General features: G+C 35.4%; 1 protein-coding gene across 1 annotated transcript; it reads right to left on the reverse strand.

The window, feature by feature from the left end:
- Positions 1-1,253: 1,253 nt before the first annotated feature.
- Positions 1,254-15,285, reverse strand: LOC107745966 (insulin receptor-like). The gene is made up of 17 exons (XM_016559996.1): positions 15,128-15,285; positions 14,845-15,053; positions 14,637-14,763; positions 13,103-13,353; positions 11,592-11,759; positions 11,313-11,511; positions 9,403-9,680; positions 9,172-9,320; positions 7,793-7,949; positions 7,621-7,714; positions 7,475-7,542; positions 6,873-7,102; positions 6,675-6,785; positions 6,115-6,274; positions 5,900-6,029; positions 5,420-5,554; positions 1,254-5,281 (listed from the first exon to the last, which is right to left on the reverse strand). Exons 2-17 carry the CDS (start codon positions 14,963-14,965, stop codon positions 4,927-4,929), a joined length of 2,733 nt encoding a protein of 910 aa, XP_016415482.1. The 5' UTR covers positions 14,966-15,053; positions 15,128-15,285; the 3' UTR covers positions 1,254-4,926.
- Positions 15,286-24,504: the final 9,219 nt, after the last annotated feature.

The following is a 24,504-nucleotide window of genomic DNA, read 5'->3' on the forward strand; positions in this document are numbered from 1 at the left end:
ATTTATTTCATCTCACAATTGTGACTTTTTTTTTTTTTTTTTTTTTACAATTAAGAGTTTCTCACCGTTCCAAATCTTCTTCTCAGAAACTCGCAAATCTGAGTTTAATCTCACAATTCTGACTTTTTTTCCCTCGCAATTGCAAGTTAATACCTCGCAATTCTTTTTTCTTGTATTTTCTCAGAATTTAATTTTTTATCAGAATAGTGAGTTTGTCTCTCAATTCTGACATTTTTCTTGCAATTGTGATTTTTGTGAATTTGTTTCAGAATTGCGAGAAAATAAGTCAGAATTGTGAGATAAGTTTAATTTTTGTGTCTCGTAGCAGAAACAAGCTCCATAGTAACCTATTTGTATAAGTTATCGTTTCAGATGTCAACTATACCTTTATTTTTGCGTGATTGTAGCTTATAATAAAGTCTGCAGTGGTCTTTTCCAGTTTTTCACATTGAAAAACAATTGTTTATTCAAACGGTCACCTTTATGAATCGCCATGTAGAGGAATTTTCTGTATCGTACAAAGAAAGGGGTAACAATTTACAAATACAAAATGCTGACAAAGGATATGCCATCATTTTTTGGATGGCAAACAAGTAGTTGTACATGAAAAAAAAAAAATCAAACAATGCAACGTCGTACAAAGAATGTCATTGTAGGCCAAAAACTCGAACAGTTCGTCATCCGATCAGTTTGGAGAGTAAAATCGATGTCTTTTATATCTCTGAATCACAGTGTAATGCCTCAAACAATGCAACGTCGTACAAAGAATGTCATTGTAGGCCAAAAACCCGAACAGTTCGTCATCCGATCAGTTTGGAGAGTAAAATCGATGTCTTTTATATCTCTGAATCACAGTGTAATGCCATGAACAAAAGACATCACACTTTTATCGAAAAGAAAGCTATATACATTGATCATGTTAATTCCGTAATGTACATGAATAGTAAAAGTTTACAGTCAAAAAAGTAATTGAATTTGCCCTCCCTATTTTGACTAAAAAAATAGAAATTAATATCTCTAAGTGTAATACTTTTTCCTTTTAAAAACAACAAAATACATACAATGCCTTGCGCTCGACCTGTTCTGCTTTTTTAGCTTGCTGTAGAAAACTGCATTTGGGTTTTTGTTACTACAACTATTTAAGGTCATTTATCAAAATTAAATTCTCTCAATTTAGACTTTTACACTGGGAGCTGCCAAAGTTGTTGTTTGGGTAACAGTGAATCAATCGTACGATGTTCGTCAAGCGCACAAAGCAAGCTGTAGCATATCCAAGAAGAGACAAGTTCAGCTTAATTAAAAATTAAAATAAAAGAATATCATTCACATACACCAATACAGTAAAACCGAGCCAAGCATTTACCAAAGATGTGCTAACCTGTCGAGAAATCTGTACAATAGGCTCCAGTATTTTGAGGATGTTGGGGGAAAAACAATCCGGTCCAGGGAGTTTGTTGGCCAGGTTTGGCTTGGAGGATACTTAGGTTTGTGCAAGGCACTATGGATCCACCAGGGGGCGCTCAATTAATTCCCCGAAACACATTGGAGAGGCAACGAAAGATGCGAAATGCTTTAGAGATGGACGACTGGCATCCAAAGACATCGTTTTTGCAGTTGTCCATCCATTTTTCTCGTACGATTAAGCTAGCAGGGGATAAAATTGATGCTCCTCCGATAAACGAAACCCAACGCTCACATCTCCCTGAGGAAAAGAAAACGTTTCTATGGCACATAGGATTGTCCGCAAGAGTATTTATGAACGCATGTGTAAGGAGAGGCAGGTGAAGTCCGTGTTTACTATAAACTATGGCATTGATAGAATTTTTTTTTTCACAGTAGAATACACATGGAACAAAAAAAAGACATTGACAATCACATTTGGTGCAAACAAACCATAAAAAAAAACAGTGTACAAAGTTTTTGTATGTGAAACTACTGAACTCGGGGCATTAGAAAGTTTGTTTGGTGAGATACCGCAGTGAGTGAAGAAGAGCTGTTTCACCAAGTGTATCACAAATGGTTGTACACCCATTGTAACTAGCCAATAAAAAAGCATCGCATAATGTTTCGTGGGCATTTTTGCGCAACAAACTGTGATTCAGTAGTCTCTCAGGAAGTGACTTGAAAGGTTAAATTGAGTTTAAATCACAGAAAACATACAATGTTTGCGAATTAATGACAAGTGGCTTTACGAAATTTTTTGTATAATTCAAATAAGTGCTTCATGTAATAAAATGCTGTAATACCTCATTCAGATTAGCAGAGCCAAACAATGTACCGTAAAATAAAAACCAGTTTTTCCCACACACTTCATGCTATAGGCGTCTTTTAACGTTGTACTTTAGTAATACTTCAGGATAAACTTTCATTTTATCTAATTTTTCGCAACGAAACTGGCACTGCGTATTTCAAATGATTCAAAAGACAGACGTCACCCATTAAAGTGAATCTTTGGGTTATAAGCTTTCTCCAAAATCAAAATCGAATAAAGGGGAACAAGGGGAGTGATCCATAATCGTTGCGAGAGAGAACCTCTAGTGGCCGAATTTGGGATTGCGGACATGGTTTTTGCTGTTAAAGAAATTCGAAAAACTAAAGAGAGATGCACTTGGCTCTAAAAAATTTCTAAAAATATACTGAGGTAGACTGTGTCCAAACAACCAACAGAAAGACATTAGCACTAAACCAACTGCGTTTGCGAACTCGCCAGCTGTATCTCTCTTTAAACAAAAAATAAACAACTAAACGACTAGTTTTACCCGCCTTAGAGTATTGTAATAAAAGCTAGCAGGGATTTACATAATTATGAGGATCATAAAATAAATAAAATATCAATATTTGCCTTTTCAAAGATATGGTAATCTTGTTATTTAGGAAAACAAAAAATCTGACGTCTGCTCCATTTTACAGGAAAAAAACTGACTTTCTTTGCAATAGTTTTCAAACAGCTACAAGCTAGTTTGATTTCTTCGATTCTGTTATGTACATCTAAGATAAAGCCAATGGGACCAAGAAAGGGAATTTTTTTTTTTATCAGCCTACGGTACAAAAATGCGAGAAAGATCAGGGAAAAAAAACATGAAATGGCAAAAACACTTAAAAAAGCTTGCGTGAATTTCAGCCTCGTTCTGTTGCTTCCCTCCCAAACTACCCACGAATAAATATACATGCACAAATATACACGCACATACATGAAATGTGCACATTTTTTGATGACGACAAGCAAGATCCAGTAAAAATGTAATTATGCATCTGCCTATGAAAGCTGTCTGCTGTTTTTCTTTAAAGGATTATTTGGGAAAAAGCGGCGTCATTCTGACAGAGGAAGAAGTTTACTTTCCCTGTGGTCTTCTAAGACTTCCCTTTCTCAGAACTAGAGCGTAAATGCCATTATTAAGCGAAGCCGTGCGAGATCTACCCTCACTTTTGATACTTTAACAGGTACCGGAGCCTGATCGGGGCTAAATTACAGGAATGTTTTTTGATCTGATTCAAATATTGCCAGGTCGAATATTTCTGCTGTCAAAAAACAAAGAACCTAGAATCCCCTAGGTAGAGCTTATCTCTCACAATAAGATCCTAAATCCCCCTGAAAAATCAGGTAAATAGTAAATTGAGCCAAAAACAACCTTTCATATCCCACGGAAGAAAATGCTCCGAAACATTCCCAAAACATTCTCCAAAACAGCTATCGGAATCCCAAAATTTAACTGAAGAACGTCCAACAAAAATCCAATTTATGACAGGAAATTGGAACGTATATTCCCTTGAATTGAGCAATCAAATATTTCTATTTTTAAATAATATTAACAATAATAATATTTCATTATTATTATTATTATTATTCATTATTCCGAAATGAAATTGTCATTTTGATCATTTGAATTTAGGCTAAACCAAAAATGCTACCCACTGTACGCTGGAATATCACTGTGAGTCAACTTGCATGTTAATTAATGCGACATTAGACAAAAAAAAAAAACAGCTCATGAAAAGACATTGTTGCAAAAAATATTGCATAAGCAAAGCCAATGAAGACATTAGAAAAAGACTTTAGAATTATGTACAAAAGTTCAGATGTTGTGAATATTATATTTAAAATACTGATACAAATCAATATTTAAATATTCTCTCTCTATATATATATACATTTGAATACCCACTATATATCAGAGCAGCAGCTATTGGTCAGTCTGATTAACTCCTTTGTCCAATTCATAACTGTTAAATATCCTTCAGCCGGTAAAAAGGACAGGAGAAAAAAGCTCAGAGGAAAAAAAAAAGAACAGAAAGCAAATAAATTAAACCTCATTCACCAGAACACCATGTGAACATCATCTAAGTGAATTTAGGAATTCTCCAGGACAAAATAAAAATCATTCCTCTACAAAACAAAGGTTTGTTCTAAAAGAATATAAGCCATCCCATAGTTCCACACTGTAAAGTCGTTGTTCTAAAGAAATCAACACAAGCATTGATAGACACTTCTCTTTTTATAGGCCACTTAAAAAAAGGCCACTATCTTAAAAGATTTCCACTTAAAAAAAAAAAAAGAAAAAAAACGAAAGAGAGAGAGCGAGAGACAGGAAATAAGCATCCAAAGGAGAAGGAAGTGGACTTTGAGGTGACCTAGCCGAAGCAGCTTTTCTAGTTGATTTAGTCATGTTCACAGTTTGCTTTTCCCCACTGCCCAACTTGGCAAAAGTGTAAAAGTGTCAGAAAGCGAATGGTGCATCAGATGATGGGCGATATAACGTCCGTTTTCGTTGTAACCATACTAGTGTAGCTGTGAGATGGAAACAATAACAACAACAACAACGACAAACAAAAAAGACCTGAGATCTGTATCTTTAAGGGCCTCTGCAAAAATAATGCATTTAAAAACTTTACTTTAAAAAATTGAGAGAGAAAAAGCAGAGGCAAATGTTAGGACGGACTAGATCTGGGTAAAGACAGAATTCGGCCATTTTTCTTTCCACCGTTCATATGCGTGTAGGGCACGTGCTCCTCGTAATTGCCCCGTAGGCCCACAGAGGGGCCGTTGTCTCTACTGAGGCTCTCCTCACGCTGGGAATAGGATGAGGGGTCCAGTGGTATGCTCTCCATGTTCTCGAAGTCCATGTCAAACTCCTCGCTCTCGGGCGGTTTGTTCTCCTCGCTGTAGAAGAAGGAGACCTCTTGGAAAGTGGGATGCAGGTCCTCCTTGATCATCTCGATGATCTCAAGGAAAGTGGGCCGCATCTTCGGGTTGTACTGCCAACACATCTGCATGAGGTTGTGCCTGGGAGAAGAGTTAGAGCAAGAGAAGACAATCTTAAACCACCTAAACCTCATTCTCCAAGCAGAGGCTTGGTATATGGATATACCAATGATCTATTATGGTCTTTTCAACAAGATTTATTTCTATGTCGGTACTTACATTCTCTCTGGACAGTTATCTGGCCTGTCCAGGTATCCTCCATCCATGACAAACTTGAGCACTTGCTCATTGGACAGTCCTTGGTAAGGCTGCTCAGCAAGTGTGCTGATCTCCCATAATACCACTCCAAAAGACCTAAAAGTCAGCAGATTTTTATTACAGCACTGCCAGCTCAATAGGCTGGGACTGTCCACATATGCGTTCATTTTGGTGGAACCAAAAATGTCCAATCCTGCTCCTGGAGGGTCAATGTCCAGCAGACTCCAACCAGCTTCAACACACTTGCCTGGAAGTTTCTAGTAATCCAGAAGACCTTAATTAACTGGTTCAGAACTCTGCAGGACAGTGGCCTTCCAAAAACAGGATTGGACACCCAACAGGACCAAAGCACTTCTCGACTAGTTTGTTGTGAGGGATCTGAACGTTTTTCTAGACACCGGGTTAGCAAAAAATTCCAAAGAAACCCAGAGAAATACCCACCAGCAATCCGAGTGAGCGGTGAAAATGCCATCTTTTAGGGACTCTGGTGCCATCCATCTGACAGGCAATAAGCCCTTCCCGCCCTTGCGATAGTAATCAGTCTCATAGATGTCTCGCGTCATACCAAAATCTGCAACAATAAAAAATAAATCAAGATTTTTTGTCCTTCGAATCCCGAGTTTCACACTAAATATGCTCCATTCTGGTCTTCTTACCTCCAATTTTCACAGTGAGATCTTCAGCCACCATGCAGTTTCTGGCAGCAAGGTCTCTGTGGACGAACTTCTTAGCGTTGAGGTATGCCATGCCATCTGCTATCTCCGCTGCCATTTGGATCATCTCCTTCAGGGTTGGTGGTGGACGACCTGGGTTATTCTGTTAAAACATCGATTGAAATCAATAATCACAGCTACAGGCTACTGTTAACTATTGATTGTGATGTTTCATAGACTGATATATTTAAAATGAAGGAAAACTGGATTATTTAACATCAAATGACAGCATTTGGTCCATTTTACTGTTATAATGTCCTCAGGTGCAATGAAATTGGGGGCTCGTGCGGGATAGAACAATTGGGGATTGGGGTCATTCTACATCAGGAACATGAAGACTTACCACAGAATCAGGTCTCAAGCCTGAAAACTGGATTATTTAACATCAAATGACAGCATTTGGTCCATTTTACTGTTATAAAGTCCTCAGGTGCAATGAAATTGGGGGCTCGTCCGGGATAGAACGATTGGGGTCATTATACATCAGGAACATGAAGACTTACCTCAGAATCAGGTCTCAAGCTACGCAGGTAGCTTTTCAGATCTCCGTGTGTCATCAGTTCCATGACGACCAATGTCGGTTGCCCCTTAGATACCACACCGAGCAAGCGGACCTAGACAAACATTTTTTAAAAGTTGAACATTTAGACAAGGTTGTTTCTGCCTTGATTATTTTGGTTCGCCAGGTTATCCACACTCACCACGTGATGGCAGGTAAAAGCTTTCATGACCGAAGCCTCATTGAGGAACTCGATTCTCTCACGCAGGCTCGCCGACTCGTTGACGGTTTTAACAGCCACTCGCGTCTCTGGTTCGCCCTTCACAATGTCTTTAGCGATGCCTTCATACACCATTCCGAATGATCCCTGACCGAGCTCTCTCATAACACTGATCTTCTCCCGAGGCACCTCCCATTCGTCTGGGATGTACACTATAAATACACAAATTTAAATTTTCCAATTTTAATAATAATATTGTATTTTTTGCTTTCCAACAAAAAATACGCAAATCGAAAGCTATAAAACAACAAAAAGAGTAAATATGCTATCATTTTTATTCCATTGCTGCAACTATATAACTATATAACTAAATATATATATATATATACACACACACACACACTTCATTCCAGTGCTTTGATAGGTTTTTTTTTTGGCAATGGATTATTTCTTTGATTAATTAGATAAAGATGCCAAATTTTATTTACAGGATTTTGTTTTATTTATTCTTATTTTATTTAGACAAACTTACTGATAATGACATTAGTTCACAATCTTTAAAATCACCTAAAAAGATATCTTACCATCATTTGCACTTATATATTCTGGGTTTGAGGAAGCAATCAGTGGGCCAGTCGGTCCTTCAGTTTGTCTGAGAGAAAATATATTTATACATGATAGCATTGTCTAGATGAAAAATAGACTTAATTTAAGAGTGTCTAACACATACTTCTTCCTAAGGACAATGAAGACTGTGCTGGCCAGAAACAGCAGTACAATGAAGCAGATGAGTGGGCCAATGATGATTTTCATGTTCATATCCCCTGTAAAACAAGTACATTAGAGACCATAGTGGCCAAAATTACAGTAAAAATGTAATAAATACAGTGAAGTGAACTTACTGTCTTGAACAAAAAAGTATGCAGGCTCTGTCCAGGAACCGTTGCTGGCCAGTGAAGTGGCACGTATTCTCACACTGTAATTCCCAGGATGCCCTACTCGTAATCGATAGCCATGATTTTTTTCATAAGTGATTCTGGACACACAGACTTGATCCTCCTGAGGGACAAAAAAAATAATAATAAAGAAAAATATATACACCTCTTTGAACAATATATATAATTTGTTAAAATATATAATTGTGTAATATTTTAAATACATATATTTTTAAAATACATATTTTTAATACATAAATATTTTAGGTGTATATATACAGTACATATTAGATATGGTATTAGATATATTTAAAATTTTTACATATCTAAAATATTTGTTAAAATATTTTCAAAAATATAAATTAATAAATATTTAATTATTGTATACATTTTCGTCTGCATTAGGAGTGGGCAATATAGCCTCAAAATTATATCACGATATTTCAAGAATATTTGCGATAACGATATTTATGACGATATAGGAAAAAAAAAACATGAAACAACGTTTATTGGTGATTGCAGCTGGCAGGCAGCAGCATTTATTAGTGCAAACAAAATGAAGGGCATTTTCCATCCTTTTCCAATGAGCTACTGTCATCGATGACAGACTACCTAATTTGAAGTGTAAATCTATTGTCACCCCGTCCGTGTGCAGGCAATTTTTTGAGACCGCGCGGACGGTGCGCATACAACAGCGTATGCGCGAGGTGAATGTTGAGACAAGAGTAGGTGGTACTGCGCATATGTGTCGAGCTCGTCCGTCCGCGCTCATCAGCGGTTGAGTATACTTTGAAAGTAGTGCGGACGCGGCTGTGAGCGAGATGGAACGGAACGCGGAATGTGACGTATACCCAGGCCTTTACGTCTCCGACGCGGCCACTCTAGTCAATGCTTGTGTTTACACCAGCGGAGCCGCAGCACGTTTCAGAAGCGTCCCAGAAGCGGCTCTCTGTGCCGCTTCGCTAAAGATATGCGCCTCGCCTATTTTTGAAGGTAAGAGTGTGCACTCGAATATGCTCTAGAACCGCTCTCGCAATACATTGATGTCATACACCGATCAGTCTGCGCAGCGCTGCTTCAAGTCGAACACACCTATTGGGTTTGTGGTGGTGGTGTTGTTGTTGTTGTGCGCTAGGGAATGTATAATTATACCAGTATTATCGTGGACGGTATGATATGGCACACCCCTAGTCTGCATTTTTCAATATCTAAAAGTATAAATGTTTAAATATATACAAATATTTACTCAACAATCTACAGATAAATACTGTAAAAATAATAATATAAAAGCTAAAATATATACATATTAATATATGTGAATTTCTTCGAATTAATTAAACACCTACATAGTTATCCGACATCCTCATGTATTTGACTTCATACAGTATGATCATGCCATTGGGCGCTTTCGGCTCCTGCCATTTGATGTAGACAAATTCCGGTTCATCGGGAAAAAATTCGTGAGTCACTGGCCCGACAATGTTGTCAGCTTTTACTAAGAACACAAACAGAAAGTCGACACATTAGAATGTGAATTCAAACCAAAACAATAGAAAAGAGTGGTGTGGCAGTCTTACGTTCAGGCAGCGTGCGGGCGTTGACGTATGTCGGCATGCTGCAGCGGTTTGGATCCGTGGGATGGTTGCAGGCCTGGATCTCGATCTGGTAGCTGGTGAAGTGGACCAGGTTGGGGATGACCATGAACTCTTTGGAGTTGGCTTTGAACACCATCTTCTGACTCTTTTCCTTCTCTGGGCTCGAAGTGGTGGAAAAGTTGGGCAGGCTGGACGATGTGCTCACAAAATTCGGCAAAGTCGCATTGGCCACACCAACTGAGCGCCGCCGTCGGTGGGGTCTGTGGATTGACAGTGAAGACTTTCAGTCTTTCAGAGTTTCATTTGGAGCGGATGGAGCAAAAATACCCTAATGATTTCAGTTCTAAGGCTACATAATAAAGAGTAGATAATGTGTGTAAATGATGCTTTATTTGTGCATTATCTTATCACTTCTGCCACAGAGAATGATGGGAAATGTTTAGGAACGAGGTCTGTCTTTGATAAGTAGTAGTAGTAAATATATGCTATACTATTCATTTCATTGCTGAGGCCAACAACTATTCTGATAACCATTTAGTCAGTTTATTATTTATTTGATCAATTGCATAAAGCTGCCAATTTTTTATAAGATGCTACTTTTTTTTTCTCAGCTTGAAATGTAAAATTGAAGACTATAAAAAATTAAATAAAAAATAAATGTAAACGTTATTTCTTTGATTAACAACATAAAAATGACAAATTTTATTTCCATTATATACATGTGTGTGTGTGTGTGTGTATATATATATATATATATATATATACACATATAAAATTTTTATGTATAATTAAAGACTAAACATTTACACAAAAATCATTTAAACATGTTGTACATTCCAATGTTTTTAAAAATATATATATTTTAATGTAAAACTGAAGACTGTAAAAATTAACTAAAATAATTTATGTAAATGTTATGTATTTTATTTCCAAGATTATATTTTTATATTTTAATGTAAAATTGAAGACTGTAAAAATTTACGAAAATAATTCATGTAAATATGTTATGTATTTTATTTCCAAGATTATATTTTTATATTTTAATGTAAAATTGAAGACTGTAAAAATTTACGAAAATAATTCATGTAAATATGTTATGTATTTTATTTCCAAGATTATATTTTTATATTTTAATGTAAAATTGAAGACTATAAAACATTAATTGAAAACATCATGTAAATGTTATACTTTTGATTCCAGTGCTGTGATAATTCATTTTGTCATCTGATTGTTTCTTTGATTAATTGGATAAAGATGCCGCATTTTATTTGCAGAATTTTACTTAAATTACACCTATTGTTTTTATACTTATTTAGGTTTTTTTCCATTTACTATAATACATATGTATAAATTATTATATAAATAAAAACTAATACCGAACTAAAGCTAAATCATAAATATAACATAAATATGAATAAAATATAAATATAAACAATCTTGGACAGGTCAAGCTGCAATGTGGCCCATGCAAAGCAATTAACCAATTAACCAGAAGATGGTGCTATAGACCCTTGATGTTCAAAAGCTCAGTAAGAACCCATTTAACACTAGAGCCATCTATTGACTGGAGATATTTATAACTAATCCTATTGAAATAAAAACTAAACTGAAATAAATTAAACCTAAGTAGTAATATTTAAAAAAAATAAGAAACACAAAAACAACAAAAGGACATAACAAAATTACTAAAAATGTAACTAAAATGAACTGAAATTGAAATAAAAAAAATTAAAATATATAAATAAAAAATAAAATAAAATAAAAAACAATACTATCATATTAAAACATAAAATAAAATAAAATTTTTATCAGCTTTTTATTATTTATCATCTATCATTTATCAGTTTTCTGGTGTTTCATATGACATTTGTCATCCCACGAGCATTGTGTACCTGGGTTCAAACACTTCATTATGGAGGTAGTTCTCAAAGGTCTTGCGGAACTCAGTCTCTTCGGCCTCTTTCTTCAGCTGCGTCTCTGTTTTAGGACAGGCACAGCAGCGGCCCTTCTGGTCGGGCACGTCCGTTTGGTTCCACTTCTGGTCTTCTTCGATGTCGTGGTGTGTCGGCGTATGGGATGGCACCTTCATCCCTGAACAGAGAGAAAGAGGAAGTACACTTAATAAGCAGTTATGCAGTTATGTTGCTACAGGAGCTTTCATTGATCAGCACCTTGCTGGCAGTAGTCGAACTTGTAGTACGTGATATCCTCTTCCTGCTTCTGGCAGTAGACGAAGTAGTGGGTGATATTGCCGTTGGGGTCGGAGGGCAGTTTCCACTTGAGAATGATCTCGGAGGAGGAGTTGGACCAGGAAATGGGGTCCAGAGGTACCGAGGGTCCTGTTACACATCAGAAACAGAGCAGGACAATGTCGCTTCAGCTTTCCGCTCTCAGATAACAAGCTTTCACGAGTCATTTCATTCACATCATGCTACAGACAACACCTGAGAGGAAACTTGCTTATTGGCCACACACAAATAATAAATATCCTTTCAAATATCATTTATTTCTGTGATGCAAAGCTGAATTTCCATCAGCCAATACTCCAGTATAAAGTGTCAGATGATCCTTAAGAAATCATTCTAATATGCTGATTTATTATTAGAATTATCAATGTTGGCAACATACAATAATTTCTGGAAACTGCGATAATTTTTTCATTATTCTTTGATGAATAGAAAGTTCAAAACTTCTAACAATATAAATCTTTGCTATCACTTCTTAACAATTTAACACATCCTTGCTGAATAAAAGTTTAATTTCTTTCAAAAAAAGAAAGAATTAAAATTCACTTACCCCAAACTTTTGAACTATAGTGTATATTGATAGAAACGTTTTTTATTTTAAATAAATGCTCTTCTTTTTAACTTTTCCTGTATTTTTGATCAAATAAATGCAGCCTTGATGAGCAGAAGAAACTCCTGTAAAAAACATTAAAAAATCGTTCTGATCCCAAACTTTTGACCGGTAGTGTATGTGTGTTTACTGCATTTTTTTATTTCATATATAAAAAAAATTACATATAAGATGTTTTAAATTATAATTAATATTATAATTATAATGCAATTACATGCATACAATTAATATGCGCTATCATGCACACACATTATTTTATGCATATAGATGCATGTGTGTGCATGTATATCTATATTATTTATATTAAAAACTTTACAATAAAATGTAATTACAATTAATACAATTACAGTCATATTATTTTATATATAAAATATATGTATAAAATTAATGTGCATTTTTTAACCTGTATTATATGTATTTATTAAATTATGCATGTATAATACACACACACACATTTTATATATATATATATATATATATATATATATATACATACACACACACTTTTTTATGTATAAATGTAGTTGTTAAAACTTCAAATATGCAGTTTATTTACAATGATTTGAAAACGTGCTTTTACAACAGAGAAATACTTCTATAGAATGTCTTTTTTTTTTTTAACTGTGGAAGTCAATGGCTACCATCAACTGTTTGGTTACCAGCATTCTTCAAAATATCTTCTATGTTCAGCACAGGTTTGGAACAACATGAAGGTGAGTACATGATGACAAGATTTTCATTTTTGGGTGAGTTAACTCTTTAAGAAGCAAAATAATGAAAAGAAATGGCTGCTGTGCATTTCTGCACAGAGGCGGCGGTGACTTACGGGTGGCGTTGGTGCGGACGTAGATGATCTCGCTCTTGGCCCCGCGGACGAGGTGGTCGTCAGAGGCGGCGAGCTGGGCTTTGACCATGATGGCGTACTGGGTCCAGGGCTTCAGAGGCATGATGAGGAGACCCGGCTCGCTCTGGCCTTTGCCCTCGGAGCCGCGTTCAGGAGGCTCCACGTCTGCGATCGCCCAGCTGTTAGAGCCACAGGCATCCTGCCCGTCATATTCAGTCACGTTCTTATAAGGACTAAACAGGAAGAGAGACAATGTTAGATAGTACTTTAATGCTTTCCCACATTAGTTTTTAACTAGTTATTATAATGGTATAGCAGATTAGAAATAAATCAAAAGCTGAGAAAAATGTAATTAATATTTTAATATTAAAGAATTAACACACACACACATAAATATATATACACACATATAAAGAAAAAATATTAGAAAGTATGAAATTCAGAATTATTATTTAAATAATGTTTTACATTTATTATGTTTATTAACTATTGTTCAGTTTAAATGAAGATGTAAATGATGTAAATAATATGCATAAAAATAATTAGGTTTTACATTGTCAATCTTTGAAGCAATTATTATAATATGTAATTATATAATTGATCATTTTACTAACCAATAATAATTAGAATTACAATTTTTTTAATGATTTCAAGTTTAAGGTAATAAATGCAAAAATGACTAGGATACACAACAACTGTACCTTGAACAAATTCTAATTAAATATAATAATATATAATCTGCTTATATTATTAACTAATTAGAATTTTTAATGCTCTCTAATCCAAAGCGGTTTAAAAAAAAAAAAAGGAAATAGAACATCAGTTTTATTAATGAATTATAATTTAATAATATAATTATAAATATATAATATATTAAATAATTTTATTAGCCAAATGTAAAGCTTTTAAAAACAGCATTTTTAAGCTTTTACAGCCGTTTACAAAAATGAAACATGGAACACCATTTTTCAACTAATTCTAATTAAATATAATATCAAATATCAAATGATATTAAATAAACATAATATTTTTATAATTAAAATAGTATTTTAATACTTTTAATTTAAGTAATTAAAAACAAAAGTAAAAACAGGCAAGACATAGAACGGCATTTATATTAATTAGCTAAATAAATCATATATAAAATAGCATTTTAATACTAATATTAAAAATAATAAGTAAATAAAAACAAACTATTGCTAGTCATATTCCAAACATACACAAAAAATAATACAATTTAAACAAGCAGGATGTAGAACATTTATATTAATTAAGTATAGTTCATTAAATAATATACATTATTTTTCAATATTATTATTAAAATACTAAGTAAATAAAAACAAAACTAAAACTAATCACATTCCAGACATACACACAAAAAAATACTACTAATAAAAGTACAAATTACAAAAAAACTGAAACTGAAAAATCAAAACAATTAAAAAGAAAAATGTGACTTTTCAAAACCATAATAATACATAAAAGTATAATACATTAAAACAACGGTAACACTCACGCTTCCTTGTATAAGACCATGAATCCCAGCAGGTCTCTGAAGTCCGAGGGCCAGAACGCTTTCCACTTAATGAAGATCTTGTTGTGGATCGTGCGGATTTGCGTAAATTTAAGAACTTGGTTTTCACCTGGAAAAGAGGATGGATTATCAAGCCTGGCTTGACGTAAAGCTCAAGCTGCATTCAAACCAAAAGCGCTGCGGGTCTTACAGTAGGTCTGGTCTGCATACGCTGGGATGCTGATGTCGTTCTTCCTGTCCTTGGTCCCGGTCACTTCTTCCATCCGGAGGATCTCAGACTTACAGAGCTTGCTGTTTTGGACAAAGTACATCTTGCCGTTGAGGATGGTGAGGTTGTGTTTGTTCCAGTCCCACAGCTGTCGCAAGTTCAGGTTGTCCAAGGCATAGAAAGAATAGTTCCTGCAAAGATCAAAAACTGACATTAAGTAAGCTGTAAGCTCAGCGCTAGAGCTCAGCAGCGGGATCTTACGCACTCGGCTTCCAGCGTTCCTCCGCGAATGACACGTAGCTTGCGGAGGAAGGAGAGCGAGACGAGAGCGTGGGCTCTGCGGATGCTCAGATAGCCTGTGATCTCCTCCAGCTGACCCAGACTAGACTCCAGCTCGGCCGCGATATTGTCTGAGGAACACAAGATGTGTTTTCATTTGCATCGGTAACTTCACATACTTCACTTCATATTTAGATGCATATTACTGTATGTGCTAAAAATATTACATGACTATGATTGGTCTATCATAGCACTCATTTATTTCAAATAGTTTTGTATCATAATGCTCAACTGAATAATTGAATTGTACTTGTGACAGTTAACTATTTAATATTTTATTTTCATAAATATATAAATACATATTTGATAGATATTTTATGTATTTGGATTAATTTGACAATTTTTTTTATATTCTGTTATGTAATTACTTAAGGTAATGAATTTTTAAATAATTTAAAATATATTGTTATTATTTTAATATATCATTTTTTAAATAAATGACAGAAGTTTAAATAATTTGCACAAACATTTTTACGGTTTTGTGTAAATAAAATATTACAATCTTTAGTATTCTGAAAGCTAACAAAAATTTTAAGGCAAAATAAATATTACATAGATTTTTTTTTTTAAATGTTACAAAATATGAAAAATAACTATGCATGTAAAAACTAATTATCGTTTATAATCTAATATTTTAATATATTTCTAAACATTTATTAATTAATTGTATAAACATACATGTTTTTTCTTTACATTTTTTTATTTAAAATAATAAAATAATTAATTTAAAATAATTTTATACATTTTTTATGTATTTGATTTTATTTGATTTTTGGAGCTATTTAATTTTTATATTCAGTTGTTTATTTATTTATGTTATAATATGTTAAATTATTATATTATATATATATTATATATATACTGTATATATATAGATTAGATTAGATTAATTGCTATTTTTTATTTTTTTAACAAGTAAAGCTTACAGACAGGAAAAAGTTCAAATAACTTGCACAATAATCATTTTATGGTTTTGTATAAATAAAACATAAACATTTTTGAAATAATATTAACAACATTAATATATAGTGATTAAAATAATGAAAACAAAAAAGACAATATGCCCGTAAATGCAATCAATCCGCTTGCGGAGCCATTTCAAAGAGCACAATACTCACTTCCTTTGCTGATTTTGATGATCAGACTGCCGTTGAGCAACGTACAGCCACGCAGAGCCTGAGCAGCGGTGACCGAGTCCACCGTCTTCACCCCCGTACACAGTTTGGGACATCGACCAGTGCATGGCTTGCAGTTCAACCTGAATGAATGACAGCGATGGTTTTTAATCAAGACCAAACTGCGAGAGCAAGCCTGAAGACGCTCAAAGTCATTACCGGCTTTCAGACACCTGACTATTGCTTTACACATGTATATAACTAAGACTATTGCTTTACACACTTTTCCAGATTGCGATTGCCTCGGGGCCAAACATATCGTTCCCTTCCCGCTAAAGTCTCATGTCACCTGCGCTCTTGTCATTGTTGTGATTGGAACGAGCCCAAATGTGCTGGAACGGATTGTGTGCCGCAATGCATCTGAATGAAACGGGTCAGTGAGGGCAAACATGAAAACACAATCCCGCTGAGACTCAACTAAATACCACGGATAGTTGTTTTGGCTTTGAAGTATGCGACCTCCGCATCCATGCCGTATGAAGTGACAACTCTGGAGACGAGGCCTTTTGATGCAAGAATCGGCAACTGCGCTGAAAGATGCTGTGGAAAGATCTAATCGTGGAATGGGAACGTAATGAATCCCACAAATGCACAGAGCATTTGTATAATTCTGCTGCTTAATTTGATAACTTTTTAACAAAACAAGAGGGTGACTTTACGTAATCACGCTCAAATCTTGCTGAAATGTTGCAGCAGTGGGTGGGAGGGGAATCCGATGCTATTTTTCTAAATTAATTTAGAGTTACAACATTGAGATTTCATCTATCACCATCTGTCTTTATTCTCCGATTCCACAAAAAAACAAGGCAAAAACTTTAATACCTTTATGGGGGGGAAAAAGTGTCTTAAACTACACATTATCATTTGATTCATTAACTGTTAACTGTACGTGTTTGATGTACTCAAACAAACCAGTTCATAAGAATCAGATTACAAAAATTGTGCTTTATTTTTTTGATTGACTAAAAAGAATCAGCTCATTAGAGTCATTCGTTTGGGAATCATTTTAAACTGGCTCTGCTGTATGTTTTTGACTGACTAAAAGAAGTCATTTGATTTTTCATATTTTATTTTTGGGATCATTTGATTTTTCATATAAGAATAATTTGTTTGGGAATCACATTACACAAGTCGTGCTGTTTCTGATTCATGTGGAAATTGGATTACACTGGTTGTGCTGTATGCTTTTGAATGTAAGAATTAGTTCATAAAAGTCATTTGTTTGGGAACCAGATTATACTAATCATGCTGTAAATTTCTGATTCACTTAAAAGAACAGACTCATAGTAGTTCATAATTAGGAATCGCATTACGCAAGTTTTTGACTCACTAAAAAGAAATAGTTCATAAAAGTCATTTGTTTGGGAACCAGATTAAACTAATCATGCTGTATGTTTCTGATTCACTAAAAGCAATAGGTTCACAAGAGTCATTTGTTTGGAAACCGGATTAAACTGGCAGCACGGTTTGCTTTTGATTCACTAAAAAGAAACTGGTTCATAAGAGTCATTTGTTCATGAATCAAAAAGAATTGCTAATAAGAGTTGTTTGTATGGGAATCAGATTACTCCAGTCCCACTGTATGTTTTCAAATCACTAAACAGAAACATGCTCATGAGACTCATTTGTTTGGGAATGAGATTGCATTGGTTTTGCTGTATGTTATGATTCAGAGTCATTTGTGTGAGAATTGGATTACACTGACCGTGCTGTATGTTTTTGTTTCACTGAAAAGGTTCTTAAGAATCATTTGCTCGGGATTCATACCTCACGTTTCGTGCTGTATGTTAATGTGCTGTAGATTCAGGGGCCGTTTACACGACAAAGTGCAAGTTTTTGAAAACGCCACCGTTATCGTTTCCGTGTAAACACCCAAAACGGGAATCTTTGAAAATGGTGACGTCATGCGCATGCATAGTACGTGTTAGGTTAGGTTACGTTAGGTACACTTTATTGTCCCTGAGGGAAATTTGTCTTAGGCTCAGAAATACAACCACCACATCACATACAACACATAGTAGTAAAGAATAAAAAAATAAAAAAAATAACCTTACCTAGTGTTATTTAATAACTTTGTTTTCAACGTTTTAGTTCTAACAAAATTTTAGCATTTTGTTGAGTTTAATACATACATACACAACACAGTAAAACATACCATTTAAACAATAAAATAAAAATAAGTAATCAATAAATAAATAACCTTACCTAGTGTTACTTAATAACTTAATTGCAGAAGGACTAAATGAATTCTTGTTCTTGTTAGGTATGTAGACATGCGCAGTACGTGTCGATTTTAAAGGCAAGCGCCGGTACTGTTGGTACATGGTACTGTTGTTGCGGTTTAAGAGTTTGCTAACGCTTCTTCAGCAAAGTGTGGATTTACTTCACCAATATTACAACCAACAGCGGACACGCATCATATACAACATAAAATCGTCACTTCCCTACAGGTACTGTTTACTAACAAGGTGATTCATCGACTGGCCGCTAGAGGCTGGCTGCAAAAGGGAGTCAGACCCATAGACCTGCAATGTTAAAATGCCCAACTTTACAGCAGAAAAAAATGTGTTTACAGCCTGTTACAAAAAGTGGTTTTGGTCTATATAGCTAATTTTGCCCTTCATGACAACTGTGAGGGGGGTGAATTTGTTTATAACTCATCCGTTTAAATTATATTAAGCCTTAAATTTCTGCATAATTAAGGGCGTGGCCACTTGAGTGACAGGTGGATTGCCGCTGCTGTCACCACCGTCGAGCTAGGTGGGCGTGGTTTCAGCAACCAGCTCCCGCCTCTTTGCCCATTTTCGATTATCCGGGAGTGACGCGCTGCCAAGATGGCGACGGCCGGCTCCGCCTACTTTAGGCTTCAAAAACGCTCTTCGGAAACCCACGGGTGACGTCACGGACACTACGTCCATGTTTTTATACAGTCTATGGTGTAAACGCGAATCGTTTCGAAAACGTTGTCGTGTATACGTGAAACTTTCTATTAACGCAAGGGAAAAACCTTTCCGTTTTTGACTACATCGTTGTCATGTAAACGTAGCCTCAGTCATTCGGTGTTGCGGCGCCATTGAGTACTGTGAACGAAACTCTGGCAGAGTAGTTTACACTGTTTTGGCGGAAGAATGAACATGCGCAAACTATTAACTGAACCAAACATCATTGGGTTCTGTTATTATTTAAAGAGCAACGGTTACTGGTTCATACCCTATTCAAGTGTATTTGGGGGCGATTTAGAGTTTAACTGAACCCTTTTCAACTGCCACTACAAGAAATACTTAACAGCATCACGCATTTCAGGAATTCATTTATTTGGAAACCCCCCAAAACACCCACAGAAATGCTCAGCAGTTCATTCACAAATGAGCGTTTTTCTCTCTTAGGTTTTTAAGCCCATACTCCCACTCTTTAACTCCCCTTCCAGTTTTGGAGATCCACGCAGATTTGTTGAACCTACTGTTTTTACATTTTAACTCCGTCGAATGACATTCACATGCCGCTAAATTTTAGTTCTCGATGAGTCATCTTCTCATTTGGAAAATAACAGGGAGGGAAGGATGGGGGCGCTGTTATGAAACGGGACTTATTGCCACATGACTGCCTCCCACAAAGGCGAAAGGTGGCCGGACGAGAAAAACAAGCCAATGACGTCACTTCAAAACAAAATTCCTGGAAAACCGAGATTCCATCAAGCTTCCACAACTGCAGCGCTCCGACGTGGAGACAAAGGAATCAAAAGGCCAGTGAAACAGCCACCTTTTTAAAGCTCCCGAGACCCCAGCAAACGCAAACAAAGGCTGCCATTGTTCCCGCAAGGCTGCGTTTTACTCCCGTTCTCAGTGTTAATTCTCTGTTCATTTGTGCGTTAATAATTCCCACACATGAAGCTGGACGTGCAAACTAGCGTGTGTGCGAGCTTCCGGACATTCCTGGGCAGCCAAACGGACTCAGGCTCAAAAAAAAGGGCCGCTAGTGTCGCTTTCCGACACACAATGTTGTTTTGGTTTGGCTCATTATACTTCCGTTTAGCTTGACAAATTCAGCTGGATTGACTGAATCAGGGTGGCATTTTATCACACTCTTAACACTTGACACCGGCCATTATAATCTGCTCATTTTCAATTTGCCGTGACTGACGAAAAGACTAAATGATGCTATGATACTTCCAGAACAGTTTTATCTTCTCCCGGTCAAGTTGAGCGTGACAACTGGTTCGTTAATTTTCTAAACGACCAAAACAAATCACAGCGTTAACCAGAAACTGCTACTTCATGGCTGCAGCACATGATTCACTCTTTAAACAGTCATTTATATAGAAGAGGGGGAAAAAAGTCTCACAAAACCTGTCAAGAACATGTCCAGTGTCAAGAGAGAAATTTTATTTTTAATAAATTATATAAAATTATATTTTAGTAATTATAACAAAATTATTTCATAATACTTTTATAACAATTTAATCTTCTTTTTTTATCTTGGATTTATAATTTGTTAATTTTAATAAATATATATTTGTTACTATAATACAATAATGCTAAAAAAAAGTCTTGATTTTCTTTAAGATTATTTTATACAATTAAGCGTTATCCTTTTTTTACGTTTAAAAATATTTGGAAAAACCATGTTATATTTACTTATTAGTTTAATTTTAATTTATAATGCTAAAGACAATTTAGTGGGAAAATGTGTTAAATTTTTTCAGATAATTCAAATCAGATTGTACACTATCCTAGTGGATAGTAGTACAGTAGTACTTGACCCTTTAATTTAACTTTGTAATTTGTTTGTCTAACTCAAAACTCATTCTGCCGCTGTTTTTCATCAACTTATGTTTGATGTGTAGTGAAATCTGATTAGAGTTGATTGGAAAGTGGAATGCAGTTTAACGGTAGCAGTCTGGCTCCTGTAGCTGCATTTATTTTAAAAAAAGGTGGTACGTACGAGGTGGAATTCATGGTGGTGTATCCAGACGGGCATTCTGGGATACAGGCTCCATTGTGGATGACGTACTCGTGGCAGTCGCCGCTCTTGCCCTTGCACTGGTTGTGAAGGTCCTGGCAGAATTTAAAGGACACGCAGCGCCATCCCTTGAAGGTGTAGTAGCCCAGCGGGCAGCGTTCCACGCAGGTGTCGCCAAACAGGAAGTTGCGACAAGCCACGCATTTGGTCGCGTTCCCTGGCACGGAGCAGCCGCCCAGACACTGGTCGTGACAGCACTCCTTATCGGGGGTACAAGCACCGTGGACGCATTCGGAAGGGCAAACTGTGAGGGGGAAAAAAAGTGAGAAAAGGACTTTTTAGACTAATTTTTCTTTAATGTGAGAAACAACAGATTTCTATTACAAAAATTGAAATCTGTCGATCTCAATTACAACACATTTTAAAAAAAGGCTGTTCTCTCAATTTCTCAATACAAAAATTGTTTCCCCACTTTAGTAGCATTTACACACACAAAAACTTACAGTTTTACTCCCATCTATATTCTGAAGGATTTTACTGAGGGGTTTGTTAATATAACCCTCGCCTGGTTTTATACAACACTTTACTCCTAAAAACATGGTTAAAATGTGTATTTTTCTGGCTGTTGACAGTATTTTGTGATTTATGGAGTGATAAAAAGAGATATCCAGAATCCCCTCTATAAAAACATTTGACTCTAGTATGTTAACAAAATTAAACAAGAATTTTAAACCCGGCTTTATCCAATGTTCTGGAAAATTCTACAAATTAGAGCATATTCAACTAGAGAATGCACTAGAGAATGCAGTGTTGGCATATTTAAACATAACAGAAAACCTGAAAAAAAAAAAGAAGAAAAAAAAGTTGCAATTCTTAATGTATTCAATGTATTCACCAAATTCAAAAATTAGGTGTAGAATTGATTTTTAGAGTACATTTGACAAAATATCCAAGATACAACCTGACTTGTTATTTTTATTTATGTTTTGTTTATTTTTTTATTTAAAGAAAATAGTATCCAATATAGAATTTTTTTTGTGATTTTTCAACATAATTTTTATATGAATAAATAAAATATTAAAATGATTTCTCATAAAACATTCAGTTAAACTTGTGTACCACACACAGTGTACTGTTCTATACACTATTTTTTTAAAGAAACTATTGCACAGTATAGATTTTTTTACATATAGTTCAAATAAAGAAATATTAAAAATTATAAAATGATTAATAATAAATAATACAAACATGTAAAAATAAATACATTAATAATAAAAACAATATAAAATGATGGTAATACACTTTCTTTTTGTTTCAAGTTTGCTTAAGCAACTACACACAACAGTAGAGCATGCTTGTTCATATTTATATAAAGACTCATCTAAGCATGTTAATGCACAGCACAGTGTGTCAATGCAACCCAGCATTAAATTCAGCCTGAGCAGAAATGCCGCCTCCTGAGACTAGATGTCGGACACGGAAGGCCTTCCAGGTTACAGTGGAGAAACAAATCTGTTGGACTTCATTAGTGCCATAAAACCCTCCATCATGTGACACTGGGCTGCCTCACAGGAGCAAAACAACATGGACCCTTCTGCCTGTCAGCGACAGGGCGGACCATACCACTGCCTGATTGAAATAAAAAAGGGCAAATGGGGCCGATAGGTGACGGGGATTATGGAGGCGAAAAGATCCTGAATACATACATACATACAAACAGAATAGGCACAAAAAGACAGAAAGCCAAAGCAAAATTCCTGAAACTGTGCAAAACATGTCAATTTGAAGTGTTTAATACTCTTAAACAAGCATATTTAACCACTGTCTGCTTCAGCTGCAAGGCCCAACCACATTTGTACACGCCACAATCTTTCACCGACTCCCGATCCAGTCGAAACTCCAGTCCGGGTTTCCGAAGCAGCCTCAGATCCGCCCTCACCCTTAACCAATGTTTTTGCTGTCCGTGGAAGGCAGCCATTCAACAGCCTCTTCCAACAGAGAGAGATATCCGCCCAGCGTTAACCCCCGACACGCCGGCAGACAGGCGGCAGACAGATGCAGCGGGAACGCATTCAGAATACATGAGGACAGGCAGGAGCGAGCATGCAGACGGGCGCAGCCTCCACTCTCGCAGCATTCCTCACATACGCCAGCGATTGCAGGACGGCGTAACCCTGCACAAAACACCCCACCCCTCCACGACAGTCTCCGCGGCGTCTCCCCAAGGATGATCCCTGTGTAAACACACACATCTTCTCTCTGCGGCCTTTGTAGTCCCTCCTGCTTTCATTCATAAGCATTGTGTGGGTTCTGATGTCTGATTTCTTGTTCTTTTATGGCTATCAAAATTATTGCATTACCACTTACACTATTAAAAACGCTTTTTTTTAATATATTTATTACATTTATCATTATAATTTAACTCTGCAACTGCTCATCCCTCTCTCCAAAATCTTGTCCTCCCTTCAAATATATGTCTTTAAACGATGTCAGCAATCTTGGGATGTGCATGAATAATCGATTGCAATACCATGTCGGATTAATTTTAATAAAAAATTTTTTATTATTTTTTGGGACTAACTTACAAAGCAGGTGCTACCCTGTGCTAAATATGAATATTCACAATAATTTTGCTAGCGATATAAAATTTGAATCTGATTTATAGAATAATGATGAATAAAAAGGAGGTTATTTTCATACAAATATTAATTCAATATGAATTTCTGTGTATTACTAGGTATCATTATATAGCTGCCTATAAATAAACAAGTAAATAAAGTAAATAAATAATTTATGTTGTGCTATGTTATGTTGTAATTTATGCTATGTTGTGCCAAATGTGAATATTCACAATAATTTTGGTAGTGATATAAAATTGGAATCTGATAAAAAATATAAATAAAAAAGATCGGTGTCATTTTTAAATTTTATTTTAAAAATACTTTATATAATATATTGTCAGGGTTCTGTCACTTATACGTTATAATATGTAAGACAATAAAATATAGTTTTTCACTAAATAAATAGGAAAAACAAATGAGCATTTAGCCAAAATTCTCCTTTAAAGGCAAAGTAAATACATACATAAAGTCTGAATATCATCAAAAGGCTGAAAAACATCAAGACCTAATTGTTTTTGCCATATCACTGAGCCCTAGTGACATGTGAG

Source organism: Sinocyclocheilus rhinocerous, unplaced genomic scaffold (assembly GCF_001515625.1).
Source record: "Sinocyclocheilus rhinocerous isolate Xijiao unplaced genomic scaffold, SAMN03320098_v1.1 scaffold1339, whole genome shotgun sequence".
Classification (NCBI taxonomy): domain Eukaryota; kingdom Metazoa; phylum Chordata; class Actinopteri; order Cypriniformes; family Cyprinidae; genus Sinocyclocheilus; species Sinocyclocheilus rhinocerous.